Here is a 17,791-nt window from a genome sequence, read left to right on the forward strand (position 1 = left end):
ACAGTTTCAGGTTAAGTATGGACCTCCAGAACGAATTAAGTACTTAACCTAAGGTACCACTGTATTTATTTACACTATATCACACAGACAAGGAATCATGGTGGTCTCTCTCATCCAGCTCCGAGAGAAAACAGGCAAAAGTGAAAGTACATCACGTAATACATACAGATAGGACTGTATCCGGTTCTCATGCTTCCTCTCAGACAGACTGCGTGATTTCCACTAATCACAAAGTGCAGCCTCGGAGGTGTGAAATTGCTAACACAACCCACCCACCCACTCCATTAATTTTGCATTTTACTTATTGGTTTGACCTTGCTATGGCTGTGGTGGTTGCTGTATTAGCGGGGCCGGAATTTAGCTATCAGGCAAATTGGCTATGGCCTGGGTTTTTTTTAACCAATTTGCATATCACAAATGCAACAACAGGGATATACTGTTCCACATAAGCAAATTAAACAGTGTTTCTAACAAATCCAACCCTCGCAACCCTTAAGGAGGCAAACAAATAAAATAACATTTCAGAAAGAGAAAAGCAGAAAGAAAGAAACAAGTCCCTTTTAGAATTTGATTGCTTAACTCAAGGCTTCTTTGTTCTTGTCACATCAAACTAGCTAAACCAATCAGGAGGCAAATAGGGTGATACCATTGTCTGCCTAGACCTCTTGAAACAGAACAGTATAATCAGTCAATTTCACTGGCTCTTGGCTGATTATGCCTGCACATTTCAAGCAATATTGGTAAATTTGTAAGTTACTTTGACCTCATATCTCTAACAATTTTCCATTTCATCGGCAAAGAGTTTTATAATATTAAGATCTTACATATTCCTTCACCACCAGTTCCCACCCCACCCCTTTTTAGAACTGTTATAAATCTTTTGAATGTGTACTTTAGTATCTATGCTACTAGAAACAGAAACAGAAACGTTAGTGTTATGTACTAAGCTTGGATCCTAGAACAATAGGCAGGTAGGATCCTAGAATGCAACAACCTGATTGGCCTGCAGGAGCAAACCAATCAGACCCCAGGAGGTAGTTAATCAGCCTATTAGGCAGGTAGGATCCTAGAATGTAACAACTGATTGGCCAGCAGGAGCAGCCCAACCTGGCTCCTGGAGGGAAGCAGAATCATCCAATCAGATGGAACCCATTGTGTAAATAATGTATATAAAGCCTGAGGTCTGGGGGGAAATTCATTCACTGTTTTACAAGCTGCAATAAAGAGCATGAAATCACTACGTGACTCCGAGTATATTTCAGCTAGAAAATTCTGAAGCCCCTCTAAAACCTGCACAAGCAATCAATAATTTACACATCACTAACCTTATGGCTTTGAAGTGAGGCTGCAATGTGACTGAGATCACGGCCTAAGTGTCCCGCCGTCACCAGCTTCAATTTGTCAGACACCCAAAGCTCCTCTTCTTTGCACTCATGGAAAAACTCAAAAAGCTTTAAAGCACTTTCCAGCTGATATTGTCTATTCCAAAAGGGGGGGAAAAGATGCATTCGGTAATGTTTATAAAGCCACATCATGTTTTTTTCTAGTACTTCCAGCATACTGTAATCTGGATTAATCAGGCTTCCTTTCCCTAAACTGGACCAGCCACCAATGTAGGCCACATTTGAAATATTTATTTATACTTAAGTTGTGCCCTGGACACTTCTCTGCATTCTCTTTGGTTTCAGATAAAATCCATACAGTGGTACCTCAGGTTACATACGCTTCAGGTTACATTCACTTCAGGTTACAGACTCCGCTAACCCAGAAATAGTGCCTCAGGTTAAGAACTTTGTTTCAGGATGAGAACAGAAATCGTGCTTCAGTGGCACGGCAGCAGCAGGAGGCCCCATTAGCTAAAGTGGTGCTTCAAGTTAAGAACAGTTTCAGGTTAAGAACGGACCTCCGGAATGAATTAAGTACTTAACCCGAGGTACCACTGTCCTTGGGTTTAAGGAAGTAGCTTTCAATTCTGCTTCAAAGCAACTATCTTTACCTAATGAATTTGAACAACACGAAGGAAGCAGTGAATTAATTCCTTTATAACTTTAAGATAAGAATCCAAATCCAATCCAAACAGAAGGCAGAGAAACCCCAGTATGTGAGCCCAGGGTTCTCAGTTGGGGAGTCTGATAGACTTACCGCTGAACATGCATGGGGTACTTTTCTTGCTAATGCTGAATGTCAGTGGGTGTGTGGGGACCCCTTCTCACTAACACCAAGTGTTCACAGCTGTGGGAATGGGGACAGTATCCATGCTGGCACGAGAGGGGCATGACCAGCTATCCACTTCACAGTATACCCAAAGGAGCGTCTCCACCCCCATCGTTCAGCCCGGATACTGAGGTCCAGCCCTGAGGGCCTTCTGGCGGTTCCCTCGCTGTGAGAAGTGGGGTTATAGGGAACCAGGCAAAGGGCCTTCTCAGTAGTGGCACCCGCCCTGTGGAACTCCCAACAGATGTCAAGGCAGTAAACAACTGTTTTACTTTTAAAAGACAACTGAAGGTGGCCCTGTTTAGGGAAGTTTTTAATGTCTGACGCTGTATTGTTTTTAATATTCTGTTGGAAGCAGTGGCGTAGCGTGGGGGGTGCAGGGGGGCCCGGCCGCACCGGGCGCAACACCTGGGGGTTAGGGTTAGGGGGCGCAAATCCACGGGTTAGGGGGCACAAATTACTTGCCTTGCCCCGGGTGCTGACAACCCACGCTACGCCACTGGTTGGAAGCCACCCAGAGTGACTGGGGAAACCTAGCCAGATGAGTGGGGTATAAATAAAAAAATATTGTTGTTGTTGTTATATGTTCATTGTGGGGGTTCATACAAACACCCCTGACATCCCATAATTAGGATATTTTACTCCTGGATTTCTTAAATAAAAGAATTGGCCAGCCTCCTCAGGAAGAACAGGGTCACAAAAAGAAGAAATTTACCTTGTTTTGCAGAGATCCACAAGGTTTTGATGCAGCTGCTGGAGCATCTGATGTTTAGCTCGAAGCACATCTGGCTTGAACGATTTACCTTTGACAATCACTTCTGTTCTTTCAGTGATATGCCTGACCCTTTCCCCAAGGGAAGAGATCTGAGAGGCAACCAGTTTATGCTTCTGCAGTAAATCTACGGCTTCCAGGAGCTGTTTACCACAATCCTGGGAACTCACTAGACTCTGGAAATTAAATGAAATAGAAATGGTGTTTATCGTCCTCAAGAACCTGCACAAAGAAAATGGCTAAGTTACGGATGACTATTTGCCAGATGGTAAATTTACCATAATGTGCATGTAGCCACTTATAAAACTAATAATCCTTTCAACTTCTGGGAGGAGTTTTTACAATCAGAAGAATAAGGGAATGGTGACTTGCACTAAAGTGCAGGAGTCTACACTATTGGCAGGATATTACTGATGCCCAGTTTATCAAGTTGTTACATTCATGCAATGGTAAATTATCACCCAATGTCAGCTAGGAATCATCAGATGGTATCCAAGGCCCACTAATCTCAAAGGAAAGAGGCAAATTTCATCCACATACAGTACATATTACAAATGGGTATAGCGATAATAAGCACAGTGCTTAGCTTCCAACATGTACTGTGCCTGGTTGCTAGACTGCCTAGAAGTCATGCCCTTTGACCTGAATTCTCCTAATCCCAGAAGTGTGGGACCAAATAGGTTATGATAAAGGAAGGCAGTTATATGGTCATAGGTACTCCTGGCTTTGGAAGCCATGCTAAACTTAAGCTCAAATTAAGCCTGTATGCACTGCCTCTGTACGGATTCAGTTTTATAATCTATATGTAACTGGCTTTCACTGCAAGAAACAGGCCTTTTAACCTAATGTAAAGGAAAATGAACAGATTTTTGTGCATGCTGATAATCTATAGCTCTTAGCCTCAAGTCCGTATTCTATTATTCTGGCAAGTGGAATATTTTTCATTTAGTTGTCCCTGGAAAATCAAGTTTGTATTGACAATCGTATGCCTACGTCTTATTTATTTATTTATTTATTTATTTATTTCCAGTATTACTATTATTTATTGAATAAACAAAGAAGCCCAGGATGTCAATGACTATGTGCCTATTTTCAGACCTAAAGACACGATGTTCTTTCACAACATGACATCAATTGCAGTCTTTAGTTGTCACTAAAACAATGTGCTGGTTAACATGTAAAATGTATAACACGAGATACCTTCAGCCCTCTTAGTTCTTCTGTAATGGTATCGATGTCCCTCAAAAGGACCAGGCCTTCCTGCATCGCCTGCAAGGAGTGTTTTTGTCTCTGGAGCTGGGTCATAAGGTCTTGCCATTGATGCGCAATGTCATTTTGCCTGGATGGGAGGGAAAACAACAACATGGTATATCAAAAGATTCTGAGCAGAACTACGTATTTCAAGGAATGCAGGGAAACAATTAAAATGGAGGCCCTTGTCAAGGTCCCTCATGATTCCCATGTGGCTAGTTCATTTAACTAAACCACTGAAAATGTCTGGGGAAACAGAAAGGTCTTTCTTAGCTTGGCACTGAAATGATAGAAGTGTTGGATCTAACCGGTGCTTTTCTTCTAGAAAAAAAGGAGCCGGTGCTGTGTACCCTTGATCACCCCCAGAAAAAAGCACTGGCTTTAACCACAATTCTAAGAGGATTGTATTCTGCCAATGGGAAGACACTGCACAGAAGGCCCTTGTGTCACCCATAACATGCCTCACCCAGTGCTGAAACATGGAGAAGGGTTTTCTCCCAAGATTTTATCTAAAAAATCTTCTTATTTGAAAAAAAAGCAGAATGTTTCTCTTTAAAAAAAAAATAAAAATCAGTCCACTGTCTATTCAAAAGCACGAATGTGAAGCATGGTGGTGAAATCCATTGCCACTGTTATCTCTATCATTGATGCCTTTCTGAAAAGGGGAGCTACATAATTCATGCTACCAACACAACTGTTTTCTCTGTGTCCTTCTAATTCTCCTTAAAGCTATTCCTGCTTCTCCCACCTCCCAAAACCACACACTGCCACTTTTCAGCTCACTTCTTTTCAATCTGGATCTTGCCATGGTAGTTCTCCTGCTTGATTTCTGAAGCCATCTTAGACAGTGCTTTGAAGCGTAGGTCTCGGGAAAGCATATCTGCCTCAATGGCTTCAAGCTTTCTTGTGGCTGCCTGATGTTCCTCCACACTCTCAGGCTGCCAGTCGTTCTGCTTCTTTATTATCCCTCTCATGTCCTCCAAGTAGGCCTCACGAACAGCTGCTTTCTTCAGAAATCTCTGGACCAGTTGCTCAACTCTCTCCAGCCTCAAGAGCTCCTCCTGGATTGCTTTTCCTCTGTTGTGTTCTGCCTTCTCCAAAGCAACCCACTCCTTCTCCAAATCTCTCAGAGTCTTTCCTTCAGGAGGCAGGTAGGCACGTTGGTTGTGGGCTCGCTGTTTGGTTCTGATGTGGAAGAAATTGGCTTCAATGATTCCCTTCTCCCGGTACTTGGGAGGCTTCTCTACAACGCGGAAGGTCTTAAAGTTGCCCATGAGAAGACGCATCTCCTTGAGGGAGTTGGGAAAGAAGCGATCGTCCAGTTCCACCACTTTGAGCTTTATCCATTTTAAGAGCTCTGAGACCATTTGCTCATACTGGAACTTCAAGTCATCCGTCTCCTTCAGGAAGAACACAATCTGCGGGCGGGGGGGGGGGGAGAGAATAAAATACTTAATCATATAACCTAGCATAGTTTTATGACTGACTTCAGTCAATCCAGGCTTTGGCTGAGACTAGGATGAGAGATTTGTTCCTTAGCCACAGATAATAACCATATCTAAATCTGAATTTGTGTTTGGGTGGGTGGTATGAGGTTAGATCTGGTGTTAAAGGCTGCCAAGTGTGGTAATGCAGCCTTTTTCTGTATATACCCAGAAGATTATTGAGACCAGTAACTGTTAAGTGTGTGTGTGTGTGTGTGTGTGTGTGTGTTTGCCTGTAAGTCTGAGTGCAAGTGTAGGTGTCATGTAGAATGAGGTAGCAGCGCATTAGTGGGTGGGGAATTTGTGTGGGTGTTGAGTGAGTGGAATTCTATTTTGTGGAGTTCAATGTTTTCTGTTTTATATACTGTGTTATTATTTTTTTCAATAACCTGACAATATTTTCTAAAGAACGGAAGTATAGAAGTATATAAATATTTGAAACAAATACATCTGGAAAACAAAAGCGGTCCTAGAAGTCTCCTACTTTGCTTCAAGGCCATGGCACAACAAGGGGAGGCCTAGAAGAAGAGGAGTTTGGATTTGATATCCCGCTTTATCACTACCTGAAGGAGTCTCAAAGCGGCTAACATTCTCCTTTCCCTTCCTCTCCCACAACAAACACTCTGTGAGGTGAGTGGGGCTGAGAGACTTCAGGGAAGTGTGACTGGCCCAAGGTCACCCAGCAGACGCATGTGGAGGAGCGGAGCCGCGAACCCAGTTCACCAGATTATGAGTCTACTACTCTTAACCACTACACCACACTGTCCTACTCTTTCATCACTACCACAGCCCTTCCTGGGGCCCAGATCTCCTTTCCTCAAACTGCTGGGGGATTTTCCCCACAAACTGCTGCTAGGATCAGGTCCCTCTTGAAGCCTAGAATTGAAGACCTGCTGCCAACTGGGACCCTACTTAGGATATTCCAGCACCCACTCTCAGAGCACCTTCCATGTCTTTTCTGGATCCACTCAGCCCCTCCACTTCCATGGGACTCATGATACATTTTAATACCAGAGAAAGAGGCAAGTACTTCACTAAATAGTGCTGCTGGGATTTTAAGGTGCAGGGTTCAACGTTATCACCACATGTTTTACCATAAATAACCAAACTCTGATAATCACCCTCTGCAATTCAACTGCTGAACCTTGTTGTTACTACGACTACTACTATTTAAACAAAGATCTGGAAATACACTCCCTCCACCAGTCTGCAATTTTCTGTTTTTGACTGTAGGTTAGGAATCCACAACCTTACTGAAGACTCTTGGATTCATTCATTTCAATTTAAACACAGGATCCAGCTACCCTGGCAAAGAAAAAAATGATTTATATGCGTTGTTTGTGCATTCTAACACTGTGACACCAGATGGCGCTGTGGAGTTCCGTTTTTGCTAACCTGATTTCTCATACAAAGTTTGTAACGCGTTTAATTGCAGCACTTCTTTGATGTGAGTGGATCCAGTTTTACAGTAGAGCATTTGTTGCCAAAACTCTCTGATAGTGGCCTGCAAGTAGTTGCTTCCCGTAACTAATATCAGAAGCGGGGGAAAAGGCACCAGAATCGTGGAAAGAAGCTTATATTACACTCATACCGAAAACAGAGACTGGAAAGACCCAGCTTAAGAACTACCGCCCTATATCATTACTTAATGTGGATTACAAAATTTTTGCAGACATTTTGGCAAAAAGATTGAAAAAAGTATTGGTGGAAGAGATTCATAAGGACCAAGCAGGCTTTCTCCCAAGAAGACACTTATCAGACAATGTGAGGAATATAATAGACATTCTGGAATTATTAGAGGTCAACATAAACACTAAAGCAGTATTGATATTTGTGGACGAGGAGAAAGCCTTTGACAATATCTCTTGGAGTTTTATGAAGAAGAATCTACATGGGATGGGGCAAGGATTTGAGAATGGTATGGGTGCAATATATTCCGAACAAAAGGCTAAACTAATTGTAAATAATGTGATAACGGAAGAATTTAAAATAGAAAAAGGGACACGACAGGGGTGCCCAATTTCCCCATTACTTTTTATATCAGTCCTGGAGGTTTTGCTAAACATGATTAGAAGGGACCAGCTGGTTAAAGGGGTACAGGTCGGAGCTAAACAGTATAAATTAAGGGCCTTCGCAGATGACCTGGTACTTACTTTGCAAGAGCCAGACACTAGTACGAAAAGGGTTTTAGAACTAATTCAAGAATTTGGTCAAGTTGCAGGATTTAAGTTGAACAAACAAAAAACTAAGGTATTGGAGAAAAACTTAACAGCTATTGAAAGGGAGAGGTTCCAGAATGAAACAGGGTTGACTGTGGTTAAAAAGGTGAAATACTTGGGGATTAATATGACATCTAAGAACGTGAATTTATCTAAAGACAATTATGAGAAATGCTGGACAGAAGTTAAAAAGGATTTAGAAACATGGTCAAATTTGAAGCTTTCCTTGTTAGGCCGAATTGCTGTTATTAAGATGAATGTATTGCCTAGAATGTTATTTCTATTTCAAGCATTGCAAATTGTTGATAAGATGGACTGTTTCAAGAGGTGGCAGAAAGACATTTCGAAATTTGTCTGGCAGGGCAAAAAACCCAGGATAAAATTTAAAATTTTAACGGATGCAAAGGAAAGAGGGGTTTTTGCCCTGCCGGACTTTAAACTTTACTATGAATCAGCAGCTTTTTGCTGGATGAAAGATTGGTTGCTCCTCGAGAATACAGATATTTTGGGCTTGGAAGGTTTTAACAATGTATTTGGATGGCATGCATATTTATGGTATGACAAGGTCAAAACGCATAAAGCTTTTAAAAATCATATTGTTTGGAAAGCATTATATAATGTTTGGATTAGATATAAAGACCTGTTGGAAAACAAAACCCCAAGGTGGCTGTCGCCGATGGAGGCGAAGGCAGTGAAAAAGATTAATATGGAGGCCAAATGGCCAAAATATTGGGAAATTCTGGAACAAGAGGGGGGAAAACTGAAATTACAGAGTTATGAGAAGCCGAAGTTTAAAGTACGAGACTGGCTCCACTATTACCAAATAATGGAGGTTTACAAACAGGACAGGAAAATTGGCTTTCAGGTGGAGAAAACAAAATTAGAAACAGAACTGTTAGAACCCAATACTAAGAATCTGTCAAGAATGTATAACTTGTTGCTGAAACTGAATACACAAGATGAAACAGTGAAATCAGCTATGATTAAGTGGGCACAAGACATTGGTCATAACATCATGTTTGCTGACTGGGAAAAGTTGTGGACCACCGGTATAAAGTTTACGGCATGTAATGCCTTAAGAGAAAATATTATGAAAATGATTTACAGGTGGTACATGACCCCAGTCAAGCTTGCAAAGATTTATCATCTGCCCGATAATAAATGTTGGAAATGTAAAGAATCTGAAGGTACTTTCTTCCACCTTTGGTGGACGTGCCCGAAGATTAAGGCTTTCTGGGAAATGATATATAATGAAATGAAAAAGGTACTTAAATGTACTTTCCCTAAGAAACCAGAGGCCTTTCTCTTGGGCATTGTCGGCCAAGTGGTGCCAAAGAAAGACAGAACTTTTTTTATGTATGCCACAACAGCAGCAAGAATACTCATCGCAAAGTATTGGAAGACACAAGATTTACCCACTCTGGAAGAATGGCAGATGAAGGTGATTGACTATATGGGACTGGCGGAAATGACCGGCAGAATTCGTGACCAGGGGAAAGAGACGGCGGATGAAGACTGGGAGAAATTTAAAATTTATCTCAAGAAATATTGTAAAATTAATGAATGTTAAAATGTTGAGGTTTTTGAAAAAAGGGGATTACAGCTGTAAAAGATTAAGTAAAGGAAAAGAATAAGGGAAAATCTCATAAAATCAAGGGGTAGGATTTGCTGAAACAAATTTGGAACTTGGGATGCAGAAAGGGGAGGTATGGGGAAGTCGGTGAGGTAAGGTTTAAGAAAAAAGGATTTGAAATTATACATGTTTGTTTATGTGTTTGTTTGTTTTTATTCTTTAATGTTTGTGTTTATAAAAATTGTGAAAAACCAATAAAAATTTTATTTAAAAAAAACTAATATCAGAAGCACCCATCAGAATATGATGAGAGGGGACTCTGTGACATGGTACCATCCGGCACAGGGTTCGGCATTACCAGAGAAAGTCTTGATTCTGTTAGTCAATTTGAACTATCAGCATTAAGCATAAAATACCTGCACCTTCCTTGTGTGGACTGATTGACAGTCATGTTCATTCAGCACCGGACACAAACCCTATGGAAGTATCGCCAGAGTACAAAAAGTAACCATCTTTCTCACATTGCCCTCCCCTTTCATTTGCTATTTTTGGTTTCGACTTCTTAATCCTAGCTTCTAAAGAGCTCAAAGCGAAATCCCCCAAACTACAGCAAACTACAACAGACAGCGCAGGACAACACTCCATGTCACTCTTGAGGAGGCCTCGGCCGGCCCCCAGTTGTTTCCTTGCGTTAATGAGGAAGGTGCTGAAACCAAACAAAAACCAATGAGCTGGAAGTGCTAATCTGCTTGCATCCATTTCAGAGCACACAAATAACAAAGCAAGCCCAGCTATGGGCAGGAGAAGGAGCAAAACAGCAGCACCAACCTTGAGTGCAGGAAAAGCTGCTTGGGGCATTAGGGCTCCGTTCTGTATGTTCTGCCATCGCACCCAGTTCTCGCTGAAGGATCCTAACAAATGCATGGTCACTGGAGAGGGGTGGGGGAAGGGAGATTTACCTCACCGCATGGATTCCCTCTGCACTCCCTGGTCACCCACTAGTCTTAGCGCATACTGAGGCTGCTTTGACACAAGGGAGGCTTCCTTGCCACAATCCTATTAGGGAACTCAGAGCTGCCTTATTGAGGGTGACTGAGGTCAGCGAGAGATTATCATGTCTCCCTGTGTTTGTTTAGGAAGGGAGGGAGGAGAAGAAGGAGAAGGGCTCTGCATGAAAGAACCCCGAGAGAGAGAATCCGTGTGGGAAGGAAAACCATTAAAGCGAGAAGCACACATAGAGCAGAACTCTGACACGGCCACTGTAAGAGGCAGTATGCTTCTGAATTACAGTTGCATTCAGGTCTTGCTAGAAGTCTTAAAATAGGCACCTGATTGGCCACTGTGAGAACAGGAGGCCGGACAGCATGGGCAAGTTGTCCAATCCAGCAGAGCTAGTCTTAGGTTCTTCTAAAACTTGCAATGGGGATATCATGGAAGCATAGAATTGTAGAGTTGGAAATGACCCAAAGGTCCAACCACCTGCGGTGCAGCAATATATGGGAATAAATAGTAGAGCATGTGTACTGTGTGTGTGTTTCTGTCCCTTTCCACAGTCACTATATCTGTGAAAGCCTTCAGGTCTGTGCAATACCCAAGCTAGGTTTGGCTCCACAGAATGGTACAAAACAATTACAAAACTTTGATATCAGTTTGAAGGAGATCCCAGATTTTGGGGTTCCTCTTTATTAAAGCTTCTGGCTGGCTCCTTTGGCACTGGCAAAGATCTACCTAGTTCTTCAGCCAGAACTTATCCTATTGGACTTGCCTGCTTGTCCATGGTGCCCTTGAATTTTTTTTTATATGAAGGTGAGCCCAAAATGGTGAAAAGCTGCTGAGATTTGCCCCACACAAAGGAAACAAACTGCAACGAATTTTCCTACTGCATAAGCATTTGCCTTTTGATCATGGAGGGCTTTCCTTAAGCTGAATGTAGAGGAATATATTGACTTTTATTCTTCTTGTGAAAAGCCCTTGGCATTATCCACAGATTACATACATTAGAACTGATCCGCCATCTGATTTTTCCTGTGGAGAGAATTTACTTGAGAGGCAGGGTATGCTAATTTATGTGATTGCAGTGCACTGACTTTGGTGAGCCTCTTCTGGACAGTCTGGTCCTGCTTCAGCCTGGAAAAGTAATGGTAGTAGAATGACACATAAGTCATGATGGATCTCTCATCTGGAAATGGCACGGCCACATCCTCAGCATCCAGCAGCTTTGTGATTCCCAGCTGCTTCTCTGCCACAGTGAAGGCATTATTTAGGTTAATGATGGGCTGGTCATGCCTCAGGGAGCTGTACTGGATGAGATCAGGCCTGTGGAGATGAAAGAAGGGGTGATGGGGAAACATACAAGGAAGGTTATGTTTCGAAAATGAAATGAGGTGCACACCAAGACTTGCATGGAAAGTCAGGCGTGCCTGAGAAATACTACCTAAAGTGCATTTCAATCTTCCATTCACTACCCTTTATTTATTCAAGCAATTCTTTTGCTTCACTTTTCAATCAAAAAGGCTTACATCAGATCAAATGAAAACAAGGCAGCCCTGGTCCATGGGTTTGCAATCTGAAAGACATGGCACATAAGGAAAACGGAATGGGTGGAAAAGGGAAAACAAGCAGATTCAGGCATATGTTCTCAGATGGCCATCTGAAATGGAAGTGGTTCAGAAAGAGGAAGACTCCATTGAAGCTGGTCTCTCAGCAGAGCCCAAAGAATGGTGTTGGTTGGCCATTTCTAATCTCTCCCTCTGGTTGAGCTGATGGAATTTCCAGTACGCATAGTTAAATGAGGCAAGTGAGGTTGGGAGGAGCATAGAGCAGCCACAACCGGATTTAGAAGACTTGAGTTCAATCTCCAGTTAGCTAGGAAGCTCCTGGTGTGTCTTGGGTCAGACCACATTGTTGGGGGTGCTGCTGGGGCGAGACTACGGCAAGCAGGTCTAGGGACAAGCTCCTCCCAGTAGGTGAGGAGGTGAGCATACAATGACACCATTTCAATGACAGTCATCACAACATCCTTCCTGTAGAAAATGACTTTATTCTTTAACACAGGGAGCTGTTGTGGAGCAGAGCTCCAGACAATCTCCTTCACCACTTTCATTGCTCTGGACAACTGAGGCTGATCAGGAAATCTGATCAGGCATTAGCAAGGGAATAAATGGGCCCCTTTTCTTTCTCTTTTGTTTTGAAAGCATAAGGGTTCCATCCGCTCTCTTCTTGCTGCCTGAGAAGTGGTGGCAAGAGAGAGGAAGCACAAAGGACACCATGGGAGGTGGAAGAGAAACTGAAATCTGAACTTTAGAAACAATCCCTATTGCCCAGTTCAAGCCCCTAACAGCTTGTTGCATCATGGAAGGTGGGTTTTGGTGTCACAGCATGAACTTGGCTTCTGATGTTAAGGGCTAGGTGAGAGAGAAACCTATTTTTGGGAGCTCAGAAGTCCTGCACCAAAGGTTGTGGAAATTCCCAATTCTTTATCCCAACCCATCTCAATCCTTGTAGAATCCAATTTACATTTTTTGAAAATCACCTTTTTATCTCTAGTAACTTTTCCGAGCTCATTAATAAATAATTTTCATTTGTCTAACATGATATTGTCCGCAAAAAATTATTCAGCTTGTCAGATTTGATCACCTTCTCCATTAAAGAATTACAGGAAAGTCTGAGCTACTGGTGCAGGATCTCCTAGTTTTTCCTTTACCTGTGAGCATGAATGAGTGCATTGAAGGCTAACCCGTCACTCCAGCTTTTGGAGAAGTCTTTCACATTGACATTGGGGTAGCTGGCAGTCTTATACTGGCACCAGACCAGCAGGGCATCATTGGCAGAAAGGACATTGGCTTTAGCTCCAAACTCTTCCTAGAAACACACCAAGGAGAAAAACCTCAAAGGACAATTGCATATATAACTGAAAATCTGCCATGCAACAACATATCCAGATTTGAAAACTTCTCACAGGTTTGCTGTAGGATGAAACCCTTTTTTTTACACAAACTGAAATGTAAGGATTTATAATTATAAATTTAGTGAGGCAATTTCTTTCTACAGTTTATTAACCACTTATTATTAGATGCATGTTACAGTTGGTGGTGGGAGTTACTGTGCTAGTTAAAGTTAAATTACCCTCAAGTAAAGAGGCTCTAGGGATGCGGGTGGCGCTGTGGGTTAAACCACAGAGCCTAGGACTTGCCGATCAGAAGGTCGGCGGTTCGAATCCCCGCAACGGGGTGAGCTCCCATTGCTCGGTCCCAGCTCCTGCCAACCTAGCAGTTCAAAAGCATGTCAAAGTGCAAGTAGATAAATAGGTACCGCAGGAAGGTAAACAGCATTTCCGTGTGCTGCTCTGGTTCGCCAGAAGTGGCTTAGTCATGCTGGCCACATGACCCAGAAGCTGTACGCCGGCTACCTCAGCCAATAAAGCAAGATGAGAGCCGCAACCCCAGAGTCGGTCACAACCGGACCTAATGGTCAGGGGTCCCTTTACCTTTTTAAAGAGGCTCTCTCTCTGCCACTTCCCCTATTCACATGTAAACACTTGAATCCTTTACTTAGACTAGACTTTCAATCTAATTAGAAACCCAAGAGTCAAATTTCAGTTTGCTGGGGATCAAGAACATTTTGGAACAACAGAAGAGCTGATCATTCTCAAAAAGCAAAGAGCACAAAGGCTATTAAAGAACAGTTTTACCTTATCAAGTCTGATGGATGCAATTTGAAATCTGAGGATAATTATCCACATTAAACCCAGAATGAGAGTTCGGTCCCCATCTACAATGTTCTCAGGTCCAATTACTTTCACCTGTACCTGTCAAATGCACAAATGTAGCTTTTCAGCAATTATTACCATTGTCAGTTTGTTTCTATAAACCCCATGAGGTTCCAGGGCAGGTTACAACAATGTAAAAACACAACTTTCTACAACTTGAGGCTTTAAACTTGTTTTAACTAGTTTCAATGTTGTATTTTTACATTGTTGTAGCCTGCCCTGGAAACTCATGGGGAACTTTTTAAAGAATGAACAGATGGAGGGATGGATGGATAAAGCAGAAGTGGTCAGCCTATGGCCCTTCAGATGTTGTTCAACTGCAACTCCCATCAGTTCCAGTCAACTTTGCCAATCTGCGGTTGAAGGATGGATGGTGGCTAACAAACTGAGGTTGAATCCTGACAAGACAGAAGTACTGTTTTGAGGGGACAGGAGACAGGCAGGTGTGGAGGACTCCCTGGTCCTGAATGGGGTAACTGTGCCCCTGAAGGACCAGGTGAGCAGCCTGGGAGTCATTTTGGACTCACAGCTGTACATGGAGGTGCAGGTCAATTCTGTGTCCGGGGCAGCTGTCTACCAGCTCCATCTGGAATGCAGGCTGAGACCCTTCCTTCCTGCAGACTGTCAGAGTGGTGCATGCTCTAGTTATCTCCCGCTTGAACTACTGCAATGTGCTCTACGTGCTCACCTTTGAGGGTGACTCGGAAACTACAACTAATCCAGAATGTGGCAGCTAGACTGGTGACCGGGAGTGGCCGCCAGGACGATATAACACCGGTCCTAAAGGAAATTCACTGGCTCCCAGTACATTTCCGAGCACAATTCAAAGTGTTGGTGCTGACCTTTAAAGCCCTAAATGACCTCGACCCAGGATACCTAAAGGAGCATCTCCACCCTCATCATTCAGCCTGGACACTGAGGTCCAGCGCCGAGGGCCTTCTGGTCGTTCCCTCACTGTGAGAAGCGAAGTTACAGGGAACTCGGCAGAGGGCCTTCTTGGCAGTGGCGTTCTCCCTGTGGAATGTCCTCCCACCAGATGTCAGGGAGATAAATAAAAAATTATACATCTTTTAGAAGACATCTTAAGGCAGCCCTGTATCAGGAGGTTTTTTAATGCTTGATGTTTTATGTTTTTAGATATGCTATAAGCTGCCAAGAGTGGCTGAGGAAAAGCACCTGATTCACACAGAACACACGCAATTATCAAAATATATCAACTATCTCCAACATTAAAAAAGAAATAGGGGGAAGACTTTAACCTTTCTATGGAACTATGGTTTAAAACTGTTCCATTACTGTTAATTAACATTACTCTTAAAGAGAATTTCTTTAAATTTGTGTACCAATGACACCTGATGGACTATAGATTAAACATAAATTTATAAATATGCAACCTCACACTGTCCTGCAACTTGACAAGTCTGCATTGTACCTTTACGTTCTCACCTTGGTTTTGAGGAATTGGATAGCTTTGCTGTTGTTCTCCAGAAAATGAACCCTCATTTTACCCTTGTTTGGTCTGGGCAGTTGCTCAGCAGACAGCAGCTCTAACAGCTGCAGGAGATAAATGCCATCTTTCAGTTCAGTATAGAGATCATGAATCCTAATGTCCACCTGCAAAATGAAGCATCAAAGAATTCAGCCAAAATTTCACAGCCAATGACATGGACGGATGTCACACAAGGATAGATAATGGCAAGAAAGTGCTGTAATTGCTGTTTGACTGGCATGAAGAGAAGAGAAGAGAAGAGAAGAGAAGAGAAGAGAAGAGAAGAGAAGAGAAGAGAGAAATTATTTGCTTCTGAGCCAATTGAATTCACATCATTTTATATTCTGAACATGACTTCACATGGAAAGAAACTATGGGTAGGTCTGAGGGTAGGTCTGAACAACTTCTCTATACTCCTTTACCTACAGTGTCCTTCGTGGAGTCTTGACAAATATCCCCTATTCTAGTCAGCTAAAAGGGTGACTGGAATATTTGCAGCCTTCAATCCATTGGCTGATACGCTGCCAGAATCTTCATTTAAAACACATTTTTAGCAACAGTTTGGAGCTTCTGACTGCAACTTTAAAAGGTCAATCTTTGTTCCAGAAGCTGCAACAAAAAGCAGTAGCTCTGGTTGCCGATTCACTACCAGGCTAAATTCAAGCAGTTAGCACATGTATGCAAAACCTTGATACCAGGCTTGGTACCTGGATACCTGATCTCGCCCCTTATAATTCCCAACCAGTCACTGTGCTTTTACTGGAGAGGGCCTCCTGCAGATACCATCTCCTCCAGAGGTCTGTTCCCTACGACTAGGAATCAGGCCTTTAGTGTGGAGGCACCAACTGTGAACCTCTCTCTCACATATCAGACAGGTGCCACCTCTAGCATCTTTTTGGTGCACGGCAAAGCCTTTTAAGTGGAGATTTTATTGTCACTGCAGTCTTTATCTGTACTGGATTTGAATTGAGGTTTTTTTAATACATGGAATTGCTTTTACTGCTTTCATTATTGGTGCGGTCACTGTTAATCACTTTGAGATGTTTCTGAGGGAGCAATTAATAAATGGAATTACTGTAAATGAATGAATGATTAAAATGTCTTGGTCCAGCTCTGACAGCTGAAATACCTTCTGGGTTGATGTTAAAACATTAACTGCCTAGTCATAAATATTATATTAGCTTGTAATTGGTGTAAACTAAAGCATTAAGGATGACACATACATCTTGAGAAGTACAACCTGATGACTCACAGCTGAATGGGTAAAAGGCCTTGACTGAAACCCTACAGAGTTTGAGAAGCTGTGGAAATTCTACCTGTACCAGGAAATTGCAGTTGTCAAGTCACTGAAATGTTTAAGTAATAGCAAATTGTGCTAAGGCACAATGGTTCCAGGTTCTGCACTAATGCTTTGCCCAGGCTGGTGTTTGTTTTGCAGCCATCTTGAATGTGGTAACTTTAGATGTCAATGGAAGTTCAAAATGCATTGTTTACACTGCTTCAGCTCGCAATTAATGATATTGTATGGATGAAGTTTGTCAGGGGCTTTCCATGAGTTGTTTGTCACTCCACCAAGGAATTCTTTAAGCTGATCACATCTGAAGGAGCTTGAGGAAAGTACCTACACCATGTTTGTAGAGCACATTGTTGATCCAGTTGGTGAACGTTTTCTTCTGCATGGTCATACGCTGCTCCTGCAGCTTTTTGAACTGTCCTTGTACATATTCTTCCTCCATGGTGCCCTAAACACAGAAACATTCCAGCATGACTCCTCCAAAAATAACCATGCATCACCCACCCCAGCTTGCTGCCAATTCTCTTGCATTATTGAGCTTTCTTGTTCTTCTTGAAGCCAAGGAATGTGCACCAGATTATGCATTCAACAGAAAACTACCAGCCAAATTTGAGAGCCCACGTTCTTCCGTTTCACTTCCTCTCTGGTCAGAGCCAATTTCACACCTCCTGCAATGCATTTCTTGCCAAAAGGAAGTGGGTGCAGCTACCCATCAACTAATAAGCTG

At 42.5% G+C, this 17,791-nt stretch overlaps 1 protein-coding gene across 3 annotated transcripts in view; it reads right to left on the reverse strand.

The window, feature by feature from the left end:
• SPTBN5 (spectrin beta, non-erythrocytic 5) overlaps window positions 1–17,791 on the reverse strand; it is a 397,537-nt gene that overhangs the window by 377,763 nt on the left and 1,983 nt on the right. For all 3 annotated transcript variants that reach the window (XM_081207187.1, XM_081207185.1, XM_081207186.1), the window contains exons 2-10: window positions 17,396–17,512; window positions 15,728–15,895; window positions 14,204–14,320; window positions 13,217–13,374; window positions 11,601–11,829; window positions 5,021–5,655; window positions 4,187–4,325; window positions 2,930–3,162; window positions 1,326–1,479 (exon numbers count right to left, since the gene is read on the reverse strand). In XM_081207187.1, coding sequence (XP_081063313.1) covers window positions 1,326–1,479; window positions 2,930–3,162; window positions 4,187–4,325; window positions 5,021–5,655; window positions 11,601–11,829; window positions 13,217–13,374; window positions 14,204–14,320; window positions 15,728–15,895; window positions 17,396–17,506 — 1,944 coding nt within the window. In that variant the 5' untranslated portion in view covers window positions 17,507–17,512. The remainder of the gene's footprint in view (window positions 1–1,325; window positions 1,480–2,929; window positions 3,163–4,186; window positions 4,326–5,020; window positions 5,656–11,600; window positions 11,830–13,216; window positions 13,375–14,203; window positions 14,321–15,727; window positions 15,896–17,395; window positions 17,513–17,791) is intronic.

This window comes from Podarcis bocagei (genome assembly GCF_964188305.1).
Source record: "Podarcis bocagei genome assembly, chromosome: 1".
In the NCBI taxonomy this organism is placed as follows: domain Eukaryota; kingdom Metazoa; phylum Chordata; class Lepidosauria; order Squamata; family Lacertidae; genus Podarcis; species Podarcis bocagei.